Genomic DNA, 15588 nt, shown 5'->3' with positions numbered 1-15588 from the left:
CAAGAAGATATTTTCTCTACATATCATAAAATCATGAAGTTTAGATTTTTCATGAGATCGATCTATGAGTAACTCTCTTCCTCTCTTTGTTTACTTCTCTTTTTCACTTCCGCAATCATTGTACCCCTTTCCTTATTTATTTTCCTCTTTTTTTTTACTTTTCCTTTTTATTTCACATGAATGAACCAATGATCATAATATGCTTTGTAAATAACTTTCTTCTTATATCTATCAAAGATTTACTGGTGTGGAGGACCATAGAATCATTATCATGATGCAAGTACAAGTATACTCATCCTAATTTTTTTTTTCGAGAAAATGCAAAGGACTCTTTGCGTTTCATTCATTGAAAAGGTAGGGGGAAACAAGTTTACAGCCTCCTAGGAGGTGGGTTACAGATAAAAGCCAAAAGAAAGCCTAGTGTACATCCCAGGTTGTTGGCAGAACGGCGCCAAGCCCGGTGGCGCCCGCACGTGCCCGAGTCTAGCCTCGCCATTGGATGTCACGCACAAGGTCAGCGACCGAAGGCCGCCCTCGCTCGAACACGCAGTTGTTCCTGTGCTTCCAAACCATCCAAGGTACCGAGCAGCGCAGCAGATCCCGAGCCCTTACGCATCGGCTTCGGAGTTAAACGCTTAGTAGTGTCCAGCCGGGCGAAGATTGATGTGTCCGCGTCCTCCGGAGGCCGGCATGGGATACGCAGCCAGGCCAAGGCCTCATGCCATATCTGCTTGGTGAATGAACACTCGATGAGCAGGTGGCGCATGGTCTCCGGTTCCTGGTCACATAGCGGGCATCTAGCATGGTGTTGCGAGGCCTCTGTTCGCCAAACGATCCGCTGTCCAGCAGCGGTTTTGGTAGGCAAGCCGGTGGAAAAATTTGACCCGGGAGGCGCCCATGCTTTCCAAGTGTGTTTCCGGGCAGGGCATGGTATGGATCCCTGGAACGTGGCGAGGTAGGCGGAGCGGGCCGTGTAGGTGCCGCTAGGCGTCCACTTCCAGACGAGCTGGTCTTGGGCCTCTGAGAGCACAACGGCGTCAACCATGCGCCAGAGCGTGAGGTACTGGCCGATCTCATGGAGGCCGACGACTCCGTGTATGTCGCGTGCCCAGTTGTGTTCGAGCATGCCGTTTGCCACCGTCCTTCCTTTTCTTCTTCGCTTAGGGACACACGCATAGAGCTGTGGCGCGATCTCACTAATGGAGCGACCGTCAAGCCATCTGTCCTCCCAGAACAGGGCATTGAGCCCGTTCCCCACAGTCATGGTGGTGGAGGCGAAGAACAAGGAGCGCTCGGCTGAAGTGAACTGCAGGTCGAGACCGTGCCATGCGCGCCGGTTGTCCGTGCGGCTGAGCCATAGCCAGCGCAAGCGTAGCGCCAGGCTCGTGCGTTCCAGGTCGTGCACGCCGAGGCCGCCAAGGCTGAGCGGCCGCGCCACGCGCTGCCAGTTTACATGGCAGTGTCCGCCGTTGGCTGCCGCACGTCCTGCCCATAAGAAGCCCCTCTGGATCTTCGTGATCAACTTGATGGTTCGCTTGTCAGGCGCAATGACCAGAAGCTGGTGGATGGGGATCGCTCCAAGCACCGATTTGACCATGACGAGGCGTCCCGCTCGATCCATGAGCCCTGCTTTCCATGTTGGCAGCTTGGCCGCGACCCTGTCGACGACTGGCTGCAGCTGGGCTGCGGTGGGCTTTCTTACGGTAAGCGGTATTCCCAGGTAGGTGATGGGCAAGTCGACAAGCGGGCAGCCCAAGCCGGCAGTGGCGGCGATCACCTCCTCCGGCGCACATCAAATGAGGGTGGCCGTGCTCTTGGCGTAGTTAACGCAGAGGCCGGAAGCCCTCCCAAACAATTCGAGCATCTCTTTGACGGCCCTAACTTCCTCTGCATTGGCGTGGCAGAATAGGATGACATCGTCGGCGTAGAGAGAGATCGTCGGTATCGTGCGGCGGGGGTGGAGTTCCCGCAGCACCCCGACCTGAATCGCTTGCCGGAATAGGCGTCCAAGCGTGTCAACGGCGAGGACGAACAGCTGCGGCGAGAGGGGGTCGCCTTGGCGCAGTCCACGCCGGTGCCATATGGGTGGGCCAGGGTCGCCATTGATCAGCACGCGCGTGCTTGCCGTGGATAGCAGGATGTAGAGCCAGTCTAGGAAACGGCTCCCAAAGCCATAGCGCCGTAGGGCTTCGAACAGGAACGGCCAGGCAATGGAATCGAACGCACGCGCGAGGTCGAGCTTGACGAGGATGCGTGGCGCGCCCAGCTGGTGTAGCAGTCTCGCGGATTGTCGGACCAGCACGAAATTGTCGTGTAGGCTCCGTCCGCCGATGAACGCATTCTGCGTCGGGCTGACCATGGCGTCAAGCTTCGGTGCGAGCCTCAAAGATAAGACCTTGGCGAAGAGTTTGGCCATGAGGTGGATCAGGCTGATTGGCCGGAACTCGCGTAGGCTGGCCGCCTCGGCATGTTTGGGTAACAGCGTGAGGAACGCCTGGTTGAGCTTGGCGAATCCGCGCCCCCGAAGTTGATGCAACTGCCGGAACATGTCGCCCACGTCGCCCTTGATTAGCGGCCAGCACGCACGCAAGAACTCAGCGGTAAAGCCGTCGGGGCCGGGCGCTTTTTATACATCTAATACAATAATCATAATTCAATCAATCTTCAAATAAAATAACAGCTCATAATTGATACGATAACAATCCTTCACTCTCCAAAGGAAGTACAGGGTATGCTAATGCAAAAGATCTTATTTTAAGATGCATGACTTAAAATAAACTTGCATAATATTAGTACTAAATTTTACAAGGCTTGGAATGATCTCCCCAAGCTTGGTGTCAAGCCAGGCGAGATCACACAACTCCTTGAGTGTACCTAATCTTCCTCAGGGGTGAACGATGCTGCACTGATATTATCCTCCCGCTTTAGGTTGCAGATGTGTGCAATACACGCAAAACGAGTAGCTCACTATGTGATGTCATTATGTTGGTTCTTGATCACTTTAAGGAGCGACTTCCTGTTATCAATCATCTCAAGAACAACCTTAGTTAGTGTTACGACTCTCTGTTTGATGTCTTTGACCCTTTTCTCAAGGTATTTACTCATCAGCCAATAAGAGTCGACTCCCTCGCTCACAGTTTCCACACAAAGCCATAGAAACCTTTTCAAGGGAAGCGGGCCTTTCCTCAATTTCTTCATGTTGCACCCTCTCATCAATAGAGGGTAGGCTAGAAGGGAATTGGAGAGAATATTCACGGAGGTTATACCTGTAAGGGTTTCGATCCACTTGGTGAATTTATCAACTGCCACCAATAGATGAGTATGACCACCAGGCGATGATTTCGGCAGTGGACCAAAACTTGGTCAAGTCCCCATTGCGCAAAGGGCCAGGCCAAGGGTATTATCATTAGGTCCGTGGCAGGTGCATGTGGTTTGGTGCAAAATGTTGGCAAGGATCACACTTCCGAACTAAGTCTCTTGCATCGGCTGCTGCTGTTGGCCAATAAAACCTAGCTCTGAAAGCTTTGGCCACAAGTGCTCTACTGCTTGCATGATCTCCACATGTCCCTTCGTGTATTTCTCGCAATAGAGCTTTTCCATCGTTGATGGCGATGCACCGTTGGAAGATGCCAGAGATGCTTCGCTTATAAAGGTCACCATCCACTATGACAAAGGCCTTGGATCGTCGTACGATGCGTCTAGCTTCCGTTGGATCGTCTGGCAATCGCTGCTCCATCAAATATGCCAGAAAAGTTTCGGTCCATAAAGGCTCAAGAAGAAGAACTTGCTATTAAATTTATCAGTAATATCTTCGGCAGCTTCCTGGAGCGTAGCCCCCGGGTCAGTAGCCGATACTTCTGGAGGTGCCAAAGTTTTTTACTTTAATGGACCTTTGAGTAATTACTTCATAGAAGACTCCATCTGGAATAGAAGAGCATGTATAGCCGATATTAGCCAAAGTGTCAGCTTCCTCGTTGCTAGCTCTGCCGATGTGTTTTAACTCGCATCCTTCAAACTTAGCTTCCATCGATTGATACAGCTGTCGATAAGAAATCATATTGTCGCTGATAGCATCGCATAAATTCATCGACTGCTGAACCACAAGATTTGAATCTCCATAAATATCTAGACGAGTAGCTCCACATGCCATGCCTTGGACCCGCATATGTTTTTGTTGTACCATTCTAAGGGATATAATACTAGTGGAATGGTGTTTCATTGGTCTTATGTCAACGACCTGCATACTACACCATGCAGTGGTATGCTGGGTCACCACAATACAAAAGTAAAATCTATAGGGAATAACATTAATGGTTGTACCAATATCATAGAGTCCATAGTAAGAGGATCCACTAAATGTACAAGGTAAAACAGGTTTGCCCGCACTTTTTTGTTTGACCATACCTTCTACAAACTGTGATGCTTCGGTATCGAGCTCAACTACGTTGCAGTGTGCAAACATAGCTAAAATACCCTCCTTTGTTACCCCACTCTCTCCATTTGTAGCTTCATGAGTAAGTTCCTCATTACTAGTTTTTAACTCTTGTTCTCTTACCTTTCTTTCCTCCTCTTCCTTTTGTTGAACAAGAAGTTGGGCTTGAATGTGCCTTGCCGCTATCATTGGGAAAGGTTGTGGCTCATTGTAAGACGACATTTCAATAGGTACCACTTTGGGTACTTCGGCTTCAACTTGCGTTGCTTCAACAACTTGAGGTGGCGGAGTGCAATGGAGCCATCCTTTCTTGGGTACTTCAATGAATTCTATAAAAGCTTGAAGAACATCTAATACCATAACATCATCAAGATTAAGCTCATTAGCTATTTCTTTTAGTTTCCCGGTGTTTTTATAAGAATTTAGACACTCATATTCGATTTCTGTTTCTCCGTCACTTCCAAGATTTAAGCCCCATGATACTCTATTTGTATGAACTTTGTCTAGACATATCCAAGCTTGCTCGGCTGTGAGTTCCATAAAGGATCCAGTGGATAACAAATCTAATTCTCCTTTATTATCTTGTTCTAGTCCTCCATAAAAGACATGTCAAACATACCAAGGTGGTAAATCATGATGGGGACATTTTTGAATAGTACCTTTGAACCCGAGATAGGCTCTCATTAAGCTCTCACATTGGTGATTCTTGAAATTGGTTATATCCCTTCTTGCTTCCACGGACTTGACTTTGGGATAGAACCGAAATATAAATTCCTTCTTAAGATTCTCCCAAGTATCAATTTTTTCTACAGGGCAAGTTCTATACCAAGATGATGCAGTGTTGGTTAGAGATTCAGTAAATAATTTAAGCTTAAGTTCATCATCAGTATAGTTTCTCAATTTAATTGTCCAACACAACTCAGTAAAAAATGCAAATGACTATAAGGATCCTCATCGGGATCCTGCAAATATATTCTAGCAATAAAGCGTGGATGAATAGAATATTTAATGTCACTCCCATTGGGGAATTCCTTAACAAACCCTCGGTTGAATCTTTCGAGATATTCAACTACATCAAGCTTATTCATAAGCCCGAGAGCAGCCATGGTACTGCCTGAAACTATCAAACAACTTTAGTAAAAACAATAATAGATCAACAACTAAGAACAAAGACCAAAAGCGCTGAGCTCCCCAACAACGGCGCCAGAAAATAGCTTGATGACTGCAAGAACACATATCAGTTGTAGCTAGTTTCGAAATAAGAGTATCAAACCACGAGGAGTACTAGTTAGGGTCTTAATAGCCATTGCTACTTTCTACTAAAGATTACTTAATAATTGTTTTCTAATCTCAAAATGATTAAAGGGGGTGTTGTAAATGGTTGCGGGGAAAGTAAATAAAGCAGTAAAAACGTTGTATAAAAAGGGTTGGAACCTTATAAGACAAAGTGTTCTGAGGGATTATTGGATCCACATCTAGCACTAGGACTCATGTTAATTAAGATAAAATATGATCTCAAGAATGTTGTGTGTGGGAGAGCTCCGTAATAAGATACCCCAGAATGCCATCGATCATCGCATCTCTAAATAACCATATCATCTAGCCTTCTGCAGCCACATATTGACTAGTGCTATTAAGGGGTGTACCCCATGGTCATCGATATGAGCTTTGTGAATCCCTCTTATCACCCTTATTCAAGTGTCAAAGTGCCGATACGGTAATGTCACTTCTCGCCATTTGCTTTACCACACTTCAAAGAGTAGTTCCCTCTCAAGGCCAATAGGCAATATTACATGGTGCACAACATGTAATAACAAGAGAGAAAACTAACACACATTAATACTTGAAACCATAGATCATCTTAGATTCATCTCATATTCATGCTAGGGTTTCTCCATCTCCCCAAGAACTAGAAAGACTACTCACACATGGAGACAATCAAGAACATCATCATAATCTTGTGGAATGAATTAAAGGAATGGAACGAATTCGAATACAAATCCACAATAGAAATTAAGATTACAACTATGGTTGGAGGATGATGATGATGGAGGTGCAACGGTTGATTATGATGAAGGGGATGATGCCTTGTCCTCCGAGGATCCACGTAGCAGCCCAGATCTTGTCTTCTCCAAAGTTCCCTCTTGAGATCTGATCTGGGGCAGTTTTCTCGGTTTCACGGAGCTGTGTGTGTCTGATCTCTGACCCGTCTGCGTGAGGTGAAAATATTTGACAAGGCGGTGCTCCTGGAGGGTGGTATGTGCGGACGGTACGGGTGGGCCTTGCCCGTACCGATCCCGTTAAAGCTCCTGGAAGCTGTCCTCGTGTTGTCCTTTCACCCAGGCGCATTATTAAGTGCAAAAATGATTTCTATCACATCAAAATGCCAGAAAATGACTGTTTTCATTGATATTTCATTATTGACTTATTATTTTAAGATCCTGTGTAGACAAGCATATTTTTTAAAGGGCGCGGTAGCGCGGTGATATACAAAAATCCTACCACTACTTGATGATAACTTGATAAAATAGCAATGCAAAAACATGCTAAAAATGCACTCATTAGGGCGTTTGGGGCGCGCGACTGGGGTCAAAAAAATGTCCGGCGCGCCCCGAAAACCTTTGGAAGATGCTTTGGGGGGCGTGACTGGAGATGCTCTTAGATTTTCATCCTAAAGATAGTCCCCGCTCTTAAAACAATGCCTTCAATAAGGTCATTGCCAGGCACAACCAATTACGGCTAGACCATGGATTTTCACCCTGGGAGGTAAGACTCTGAACTTCACCTGTGTTGTCGTCCCCACTTTCATAATGCTGCCGCGAAGCCCGGAACACCAACCAAGTCCCTCAACAACGCAGAGACTTTAACCTCCATTGCTAGTCCTCCAAAACCAAATGGTCGGACTAAAAACATGGGTGCGCACGACCGAATACCACCCGATCTAGCAAACTCTAGGTAAGAGGTGCACTATTACATTCGCTGTGGAGCCTTCCCGAACTAAACACTCCGGTCAGATCAAGGATGCAATACCTTAGCTAGGTCTTCATCTTCACACAACAGAAACCGTATGACCGCCATCTTTATTCAGGTAGGGCCCCAACGCCTTCGACCATACCAGGCCGGCCGAGGTAACGCAGGAGACACCAGACGTGAATCACGAAGTCCGGAGACACCAAGCCCACACCCTGGTAACGTCCTGCAGGGTGCAGCCCAACAGCCGGCCCTCCACCGGAGGCAGCCAAGACCGCGTAGAGGGCAAGGATGACACCAACCTAGGGTTTGCACCCAATCCGACCCGTCCCACCCCGCACCTCCGCCGTCGAAGGCAACCGCCACGAAGATGGGCATCCGGTCATGTTCTTCAAGCGATTCTAGGGAATCCTAAAGAACCCTATCCTATCTTTGCTCAATGACTTCGCCCTAGGGAGGGTCGACATTGCACGCCTCAATTTTGGGATCATCGCGCGGATTCCTAAAGTAAAGGAGGCTGACTCGATCAAACAATTTAGGCGTATTGCGCTCATTAGTTGTGTTTTTAAGTTTGTTGCTAAGGATTTTGCAATTCGTCTAGCCCCCTTAGCTCATAGGATCGTTGACTGTAACCAAACGACGTTTATCAAGGGAAGGTGCTTGCATGAAGTGCTCTTGGCCATTCACAAGATTGCACACGAGCTACATGTCAAGAAGCTAGGGGGCTTATTCCTCAAACTCGATTTCGAGAAAGCGTATGACCGATTGAACTGGGATTTCCTCTAGGAGGTCTTAGTTCGCAAGGGTTTCACACAAATGATGGTTCATCGGTTGATGCAGTTGGTCAAGGGAGGTCAGACTATGATCAACATGGATGGGGAGGTGGATCCCCTTCTTTCGCAATGCGAGGGGGTGGGTCAGGATGGCCTATTATTATCCCTAATCATCTTTGACTTTATGGTCGATGGACTCGCAACAGTGCTTTCCAAGACCAATACAGGGGCTAGTGCCCCACCTTATCCTGGGGGTGTGACTCATTTGCAATACGCAGATGACACTACGATCTTAGTGGAGCCGAGCGATTTGGGGATCGTCAACCTCAAACTTCTCCTCCTTTGCTTTGGAAACATGCCAGGGCTAAAAATTAACTTTAACAAGAGTGAGGGTTAGTTTCATAAAATAGTTTTGCCTCATTTTTCGAATTAGTTTTAAATTTAGGTTAGTTTTGTGGAATTTGCCATTTCGAGGTGATGCGACCTGCCACCCTCTGAGTACCTGTGAATCTGTGATCCGTTCAACGCCTGCCCGTTCTGACCGTCGCTGCCGCGGCACACCGGTCGCCCCCTGCCGGCCGCTTGTTTATTCCTCGCAGTTCGCGACTCGTCAGTAAACAAGTTGAACTCCAAGCTATATTACCTACTGATGCTTAGTTAATCAGGAAAGGTAGTACGTAGGAGGAGGAGCAAGACAACAGAGCAGCTACGTACACAAGGTCGTCGTGGCAGGGCAGGGGCAGCGTGTTGGGAGCAGCGCCACGCCCACACCCTCCGACGCCATCAACCAGGGAGAGGGGTCTCGTCTCCTCCTCCGGAGCTGCCTGTTTCTGTCCGCCTCTGCGTGCGTGCGTGTGAGTGTGTCACTGCCGCCGCGGAATAAATAAGCCACCTCCGCTCCGTCCCGACCTTCTCTCCTCTCGCCTAGCTCAGCTCGTCCATGGGATTAGGACCGCCTTGACTTTTCGCGTCCATCTCCATGTTGAGTGCCGCATCTGCAACCCCCTGAGTCCTGAGCGAGGAGAATCCTCTTGTACCCGGCGCCCGCAATCTTTCGTCCTTGCTTGCCGTCTCTTCTTGCATCTTGCTGGCTGGCATTGGTGGGCGATGGGGAACTGCGCGGCCAGCGGGGAGACCACGGTGACGGCGGCCGGCGGGGACGAGGACGGCAGGAAACGGAGGAGGAGGTGGAAGGCGCCGCGGGAGGACCAGCTGGGCATGGTCCCCGGCCGGATCTTCTCCAACGACGGCCGCAGCCGCACCGCCTCCGTCTTCACGCAGCAGGGCCGCAAGGGGATCAACCAGGACGCCATGCTCATCTGGGATGTAAGCTAACCGATTACCCGAAACCCACTCCCTCCCTCCTCTGCTTCCCGTTCCGATGCGGTTGCCGATTGACTCGCTCCTCGGTGATTGATTCGGCCGGCGTGGTCAATGGTGGTTTTCTTTGCGGCAGGGGTTCGGCGGGGAGGACGACGGCGTGCTGTGCGGGGTGTTCGACGGGCACGGGCCGCACGGCCACCTGGTGGCGCGCAGGGCAAGGGACTCGCTGCCGCTCAGGCTCATGTCCGCCGCGCGAGCCTCGTCCAAGAACGGGCTCGACTTGCCGGCCGCAGCCTGGAGGAAGGCCTTCGTGCGCGCCTACAAGGCCATGGACAAGGACCTCCGCTCCCACCCCTCCCTCGACAGCTTCTGCAGCGGCAGCACCGCCGTCACCGTCCTCAAGCTCGTACGTGGCATTCCTCTTTCTCTCTGCCCCGTCCCGTCCCGTCCGAGCACAAATGTCATATCACTTCTCTCTTCTGCCTCGATCCCTGTCGACTCACGGCCACTTCTCTGCACGCAGGGCTCGGATCTTTACATGGCCAACATTGGGGACTCTCGCGCCGTCCTCGGCTCCAGAGACGCCGCTGCCGGCGGCATGGTGGCCGTGCAGCTCACCGTTGACCTCAAGCCCGATGTCCCCAGTACGCCACTACCCACAGTTAATTTACTTTCCTTGTGCGTGTCATTTGGTGCTAACAGCACAATGAATGGTTTGCGATGTCAGGCGAGGCGGAGCGGATCAAGAAGTGCAGGGGCAGAGTGTTCGCGCTGCAGGACGAGCCGGAGGTGCCGAGGGTCTGGCTGCCGTTCGACGACGCGCCGGGCCTAGCCATGGCGCGGGCCTTCGGGGACTTCTGCCTCAAGGATTACGGCGTCATCTCGGTGCCGGACTTCTTCCACTGGTCTCTCACGGACAAGGACCAGTTCGTCATCCTTGCGTCCGACGGGGTAATTCAGCACTTCAATTCACTCTCCTCCGATTTCTTTGCCCCTTAAGATTGGCTGTTGGTTATTCCTAGTATTTGCCCGTGCGATGGCCCAGATATCTCTGTCCCAGCAAAATCTCGCTCCTTTCTTGCTGTCGGAGCTAAATTAGTTGCAGTGTCAATCTGTCACACTTTCGCATAGGTAATGTAGTTAGCCTCACATGGCGGGCCTAGAACATCCAGGGCGTCTCGTGCATTTCATAGAAGCTGCTCCAAGAGCCTTATAATAAGCATACACGTATTGTATGGACGATCCAGTCTTTTGACTTCAAAATTCTACAGCTTTCGGGATTGGTTGCTATACTGTCATGATGACAGGGGAAATGATATTGATTTCCGCCGTCTGCGTCTTTGTGACTTGCTGCATAAATAATGATTAGCCAGCTTATCACACTTCCTTGCTGCATGGTCACCCACCTGTTGTTGTCTGCTGTGCTTCAACTGTTAAATCTTATCCAATTTCAACTTGACATGGCTGATTGATTTAATCCTTGTGATGATATCACCAGCATTTAGAAAATTGAATTAGTAGCATAGTGACTCCTCATTGCATCTGCATGAGATAAAATGTTAATTCTTTAGATCAATGTCTTCTTTCCTTCTTAAGAGCATCTCCAACAGGCGCGCTATATAGGCCGCGCGGCATAAAAACGTCCGATATAGCGCGCGCGGGACAGAATCAGGCGCTCCAGCAGGCGCGGTAAACGGCGCGGTGCTGTAAAATTTTTAGGGCGCGCGGCGTTTTGCACAATCCGGAGCGGCATATCCGGCGCGTCGGCTACGGCGCGCGGCATCGCTCGTCCAACCGCGAAAAATCCCCGCGCTGAAACTTCCTCCCCGCGTCGCTGCCCCGAGCCCAATCCGTCGTCTCCGCGCGCCGCCGGCGATCCCGACGATGGACGACCCCTCCGGCAACCCGCCGACCCCTCCCTACTCGTCACACCCTCCGCCGCCGCCGCCACTTCCGCCGCGCCGGCGCAAACCCTAGCGGCGGCGCCGACGCCGGGAACCCAACGGGCTGCCGCGCGGCGCTGTTCGTCCCGCCGCGCGGGGCACTACACGCAGCGCGCGCCGCGGCGCGGATGGCCGCGCGGGCACCGGCACGCGCGGCCCGCGCCGAGGAGGGGAAGGCGCCGTCAACGAAACGGCCTCACGTCGGCCCCGCCGCCGTCGCGCCACCGAAGAAAGCGAAGGCGCCCGTCCCCCGCCGACGGCCTCCTCCTCCGGCGCCGAACCGGGCGCCTTCTCCTCCTCCTCCTCCGCCGACCCAGCCGACGCCTCCGTCCGCGACAGCGCGCGGCGCACATATGGTGGATGGTGAAATGCCCGAGAGGTAAAAAACACTTCTTTTTTGTCGAATTGTGGTTTAGATGCATACCTAGCCGATGGTAATGAATTTCATTGCAATGTAGAGTGGATGATGCGGCATTCATGGAGACAATGAATGTTGGATCCTCGTTCTTGCATGACGATGAAGCCGCCTATGGGGAGGAGGAATATGAGGATGTAGATGAGGAAGGAGAAGGGTTGATTGAACCTCGCCCTCCCGGCCGGGCCGCCAACTACACCATAGCGGAGGACAAGTTGCTTTGCAAGACGTGGTTGACAATTGGAATGGATCCAACAACCGGTACCGATCAAACAAGAGAAACATATTGGATGAGGATGACGGAGTACTTCAATACAAACACAAGTGGGATCGAGCGAACCATGCGCTCACTTCGGTCCCGTTGGTCCGGTATCAACACCGATTGCCAAAAATGGGCGGGCGTGCAAGCCAACATCGATGTTCTCAATCCGAGTGGCACTAATGAGAATGATAGGGTAAGTGACTCTACTATGTTCACCATATGGCTCATATGAGAAGAATACGGTTGTACTTCATATGGCTCATCTATTTTCTTTTGCGCATATGTGTAGAACTCCATGGCTCAAGGATTGTTTAGGGATGTGGGAAAGAAGAACAAGAAAGGCAACAAGATTCTTGGCAAGCCATTCACCTTGCATCATTGCTATGAAGTGCTAGGGAATGAAGAGAAGTGGAAGACGCGCGGCAAGTTGGATGCGGCAACTATGGCGGCCAATGCTACCGGTGATGCAACAATCATCGATGATGATTCAAGTGATGAAGGGAAGAAGAGAAGCTCCACTCCTCACTCCAAAAGATGGCCGGCATGGGAGGATCAAGCTATGGAGGAGTGTTTGGAGGGACCATGGGAGGCTCCGTGAGTGGTGTGTACGGGAGTATGGGAGCACCACCGGGAGGCTTCGTGTCTTCCATGAATGCTACTATTCCTCCTTCAACCCAAGATGACGAGGACGAAGAAGAAGGTGTTGACTTGGAAAATGCGGAAGTGTGATATGCATTTGTGATATGCATTGTTTCACTTTGTCCATTTGAACCATATGTCGTGTGTCATTGTTGAACTACGTCATTTTGTGTGTCCTTGTTGAACTATGTGATGTTGTTGCACTTTGTGTCATTTATTTCATGAATTGTGTCATTTCTTTCATGAATTGTGAATGCAAAATAGACTAGAAATCTGTTTTCCGCGCCCGCGCGCGCTGTATTTTGCAGCGCCTGGCGGAGGACCATTTTTCCTGCGCGCGCACGCGCTGTATTTTGCCGCGCCCGGCGGAGGAAAAAACGGCACAGCGCGCCATATCTGTTTACCGCGCGCGGATTCTTGGTTTTAGCGTGCCGCGATATAGCGCGCCTGTTGGAGATGCTCTAAGGGTCCATGCATCTGCATGAGATAGAATGTTAATTCTTTGGATCAATGTCTTCTTTCCTTCTTAAGGGTCCATGCATCTGAAAAAAAAGTTGGTTTACATCGGACTAATTCATACCAGCACGAAAATTCTTATGGTCAATCACTCTGTCTGAATATTTTGCTTGTAAATTCTGCCATTTTTTTAGTTGATGATTGACTTGAAGATTTGTCAATTACTTAAAGATGGATAATCTGACTCCACTTTTCAAAAAATTGGGAGGTTGTGTGTATTTTTTTGTAGTGTTTGGGGACTTCAACATATTCAGGAACTTGCATTATCTTTAACGGTCTAGGCATTTAGTACTCATAGAGGTCACTGCTATAATGCGTGGCGACCCGTTGAAGTTTAGAGTGCGAAGTTTAAAGTGCACGATGGACCTACTGTGGTTGAACGAGTAGTAGTAATTATATCTTTATCGTGCTGGATTCTGCTGGGCAGATTTTACACTGGTGATCTCTTCCTCTCTCTTTTCTTGTTGCATTCCGTGTCCATACAAAGTTATGTTTCATTTTCTATTTAATTGTAGCACTGTTGTGCGTGCTATCTAGCAGACGAGGTGCACTTTGACAAACTACATGATAAGCAACTCATCATATTAAAAGTTCCCTTTGTATGCACTAAAGGATGTTGGTGTCGAATATAAACAACATACGCCACAAAAAGTAAGGCGTTGTCTTTTGATTAACTTTTATACCCATTGAACAAATGATTGTAGTTTGTGTGGAAGAGTTGCCACTCCTACCGCTGGAGTGTTCACTAAAAAATATCTTTATCAAACAAATATCTTTTTGATCATCAGTCGTTATCTGCCTAGTTCTGTTGACAGCCGTTGCTTGGTTCGAAACATTGAATCAGCACAAGAACAGATAGTTACTTGGTCAAAGCCTTTTAGAGTTTTCCATTTGTCCTATCATCTATTCTATTGGGGACATATCTCCTTTGTTTCCTTATAGTTGTACTTTAGGAAGAAATACAAGATGAACATACACTTGTTTGGCTTTATATATATGTCTGGATAGTTTGTACTAATGGAAATCATGCAGGTCTGGGATGTCCTGAGCAACCAAGAGGCTGTTGACATAGTGTCCTCCTCCCCGAGCCGTTCAAAGGCGGCAAGGGCTCTTGTCGAGGCAGCTAATCGTGAATGGAAAACAAAGTATCCAACATCCAGGACTGATGACTGTGCAGTCGTTTGCTTATATTTGGATGGCAAGATGGACCATGAACGTGATTCAACCGCCTCTATGGATAACATCAGCATTGAGGATGGCTCAGTTGCAGATCCCAACGAAGCGCAGGAGCAACAGGAGCCCACCTTAACTCGTAATTTCACAGTAAGGACTGTTCCGGGTAGTGCTCAAGAGAAAGCTTTGTCCGGTGTAGACGCTAAGATTTCTGGTGCAGCTGACGATCATAATTGGTCAGGCCTCGACGGAGTTACACGGGTGAACTCGCTCGTCCAGCTTCCCAGGTTCTCCGAGGAGAAGGCAATCGGCTGACGAGCTGCCAGCACAATTCTAGCACTCTTACCCCCCTTATTTTCCTGGTTGTTTGTTGTTCTGGGTTTAGCTTAGTAGTCAGTTGTTTCAGAGAAAATTGTAGAAATGAAACAAGCTTCTGATTTGATGTGGCGCTGTACTTCTTAGCAAGCCTCCCGGAGCTGCGCTTAGAATTTGGGTTGCGCCTTTGAGCCCAGCAAAAACTGTACATCTTGAGTGAGAAAAGTCCACATCTTCAGGTGTTGCTCAATCATTTATGAAGATTGGTGGCGCTCCTGGAAGATTAAATCAAAGCAACGCATTTGTCTGAACACTTTTGTGCAGTTTTGCTGGGTTCAAACGAGCAACCGATGATCCTAAGCACAGTGGCCGCGAGGCACGCCAGGCCCCAGGGATCTGGGATGATACTATTGTCGGATGATCTGGAAATTTCCCACTGGCATTTGCTTTCTAGAGGGGTGTGATGTTTAGACTTTTTCCCGGTGTAGCTTTTGTTGACAGCAGGCAATGCGCTGTGTCGGGTTGCCGATTTGCTAGCCGTTTTGTGCCTTTCCCGTTTCGCTTTAATTTGACATGTCTTTTTTTTGTACAATCATTTCTACGAGGAACCAGTGTCACCCCGATGTGAATGAGTATGATTACTGACTGATAAGTACACGTTTTATGAAAATAAAATGGTATAGTACCTCTTACAAATGACTTATTTACTCTAAATGACCCTCAATAAAAAATTAAATGGAGGCAAAATCTTTACCTCATCTATTAATTTATTAATCTATTAGTAGAAAATCGGACGAAAATCTACAACAACAACATCACACCAACAA

The 15588-nt window shown here is 49.2% G+C and overlaps 1 protein-coding gene across 1 annotated transcript; it reads left to right on the top strand.

The window, feature by feature from the left end:
• Positions 1 to 9068: 9068 nt before the first annotated feature.
• Positions 9069 to 15297, top strand: LOC124676255 (probable protein phosphatase 2C 64). The gene is made up of 5 exons (XM_047212333.1): positions 9069 to 9501; positions 9632 to 9904; positions 10022 to 10142; positions 10226 to 10449; positions 14306 to 15297. The coding sequence occupies exons 1-5, from the start codon at positions 9283 to 9285 to the stop codon at positions 14759 to 14761; spliced, it is 1293 nt and encodes a 430-aa protein (XP_047068289.1). The 5' UTR covers positions 9069 to 9282; the 3' UTR covers positions 14762 to 15297.
• The last annotated feature ends 291 nt before the right edge of the window (positions 15298 to 15588 follow it).

Source organism: Lolium rigidum, chromosome 7 (genome assembly GCF_022539505.1).
Source record: "Lolium rigidum isolate FL_2022 chromosome 7, APGP_CSIRO_Lrig_0.1, whole genome shotgun sequence".
Classification (NCBI taxonomy): Eukaryota; Viridiplantae; Streptophyta; class Magnoliopsida; order Poales; family Poaceae; genus Lolium; species Lolium rigidum.
The sequence above is the reverse complement of the archived record's forward strand: the minus strand, read 5'-3'. Positions and strand labels throughout refer to the sequence as shown.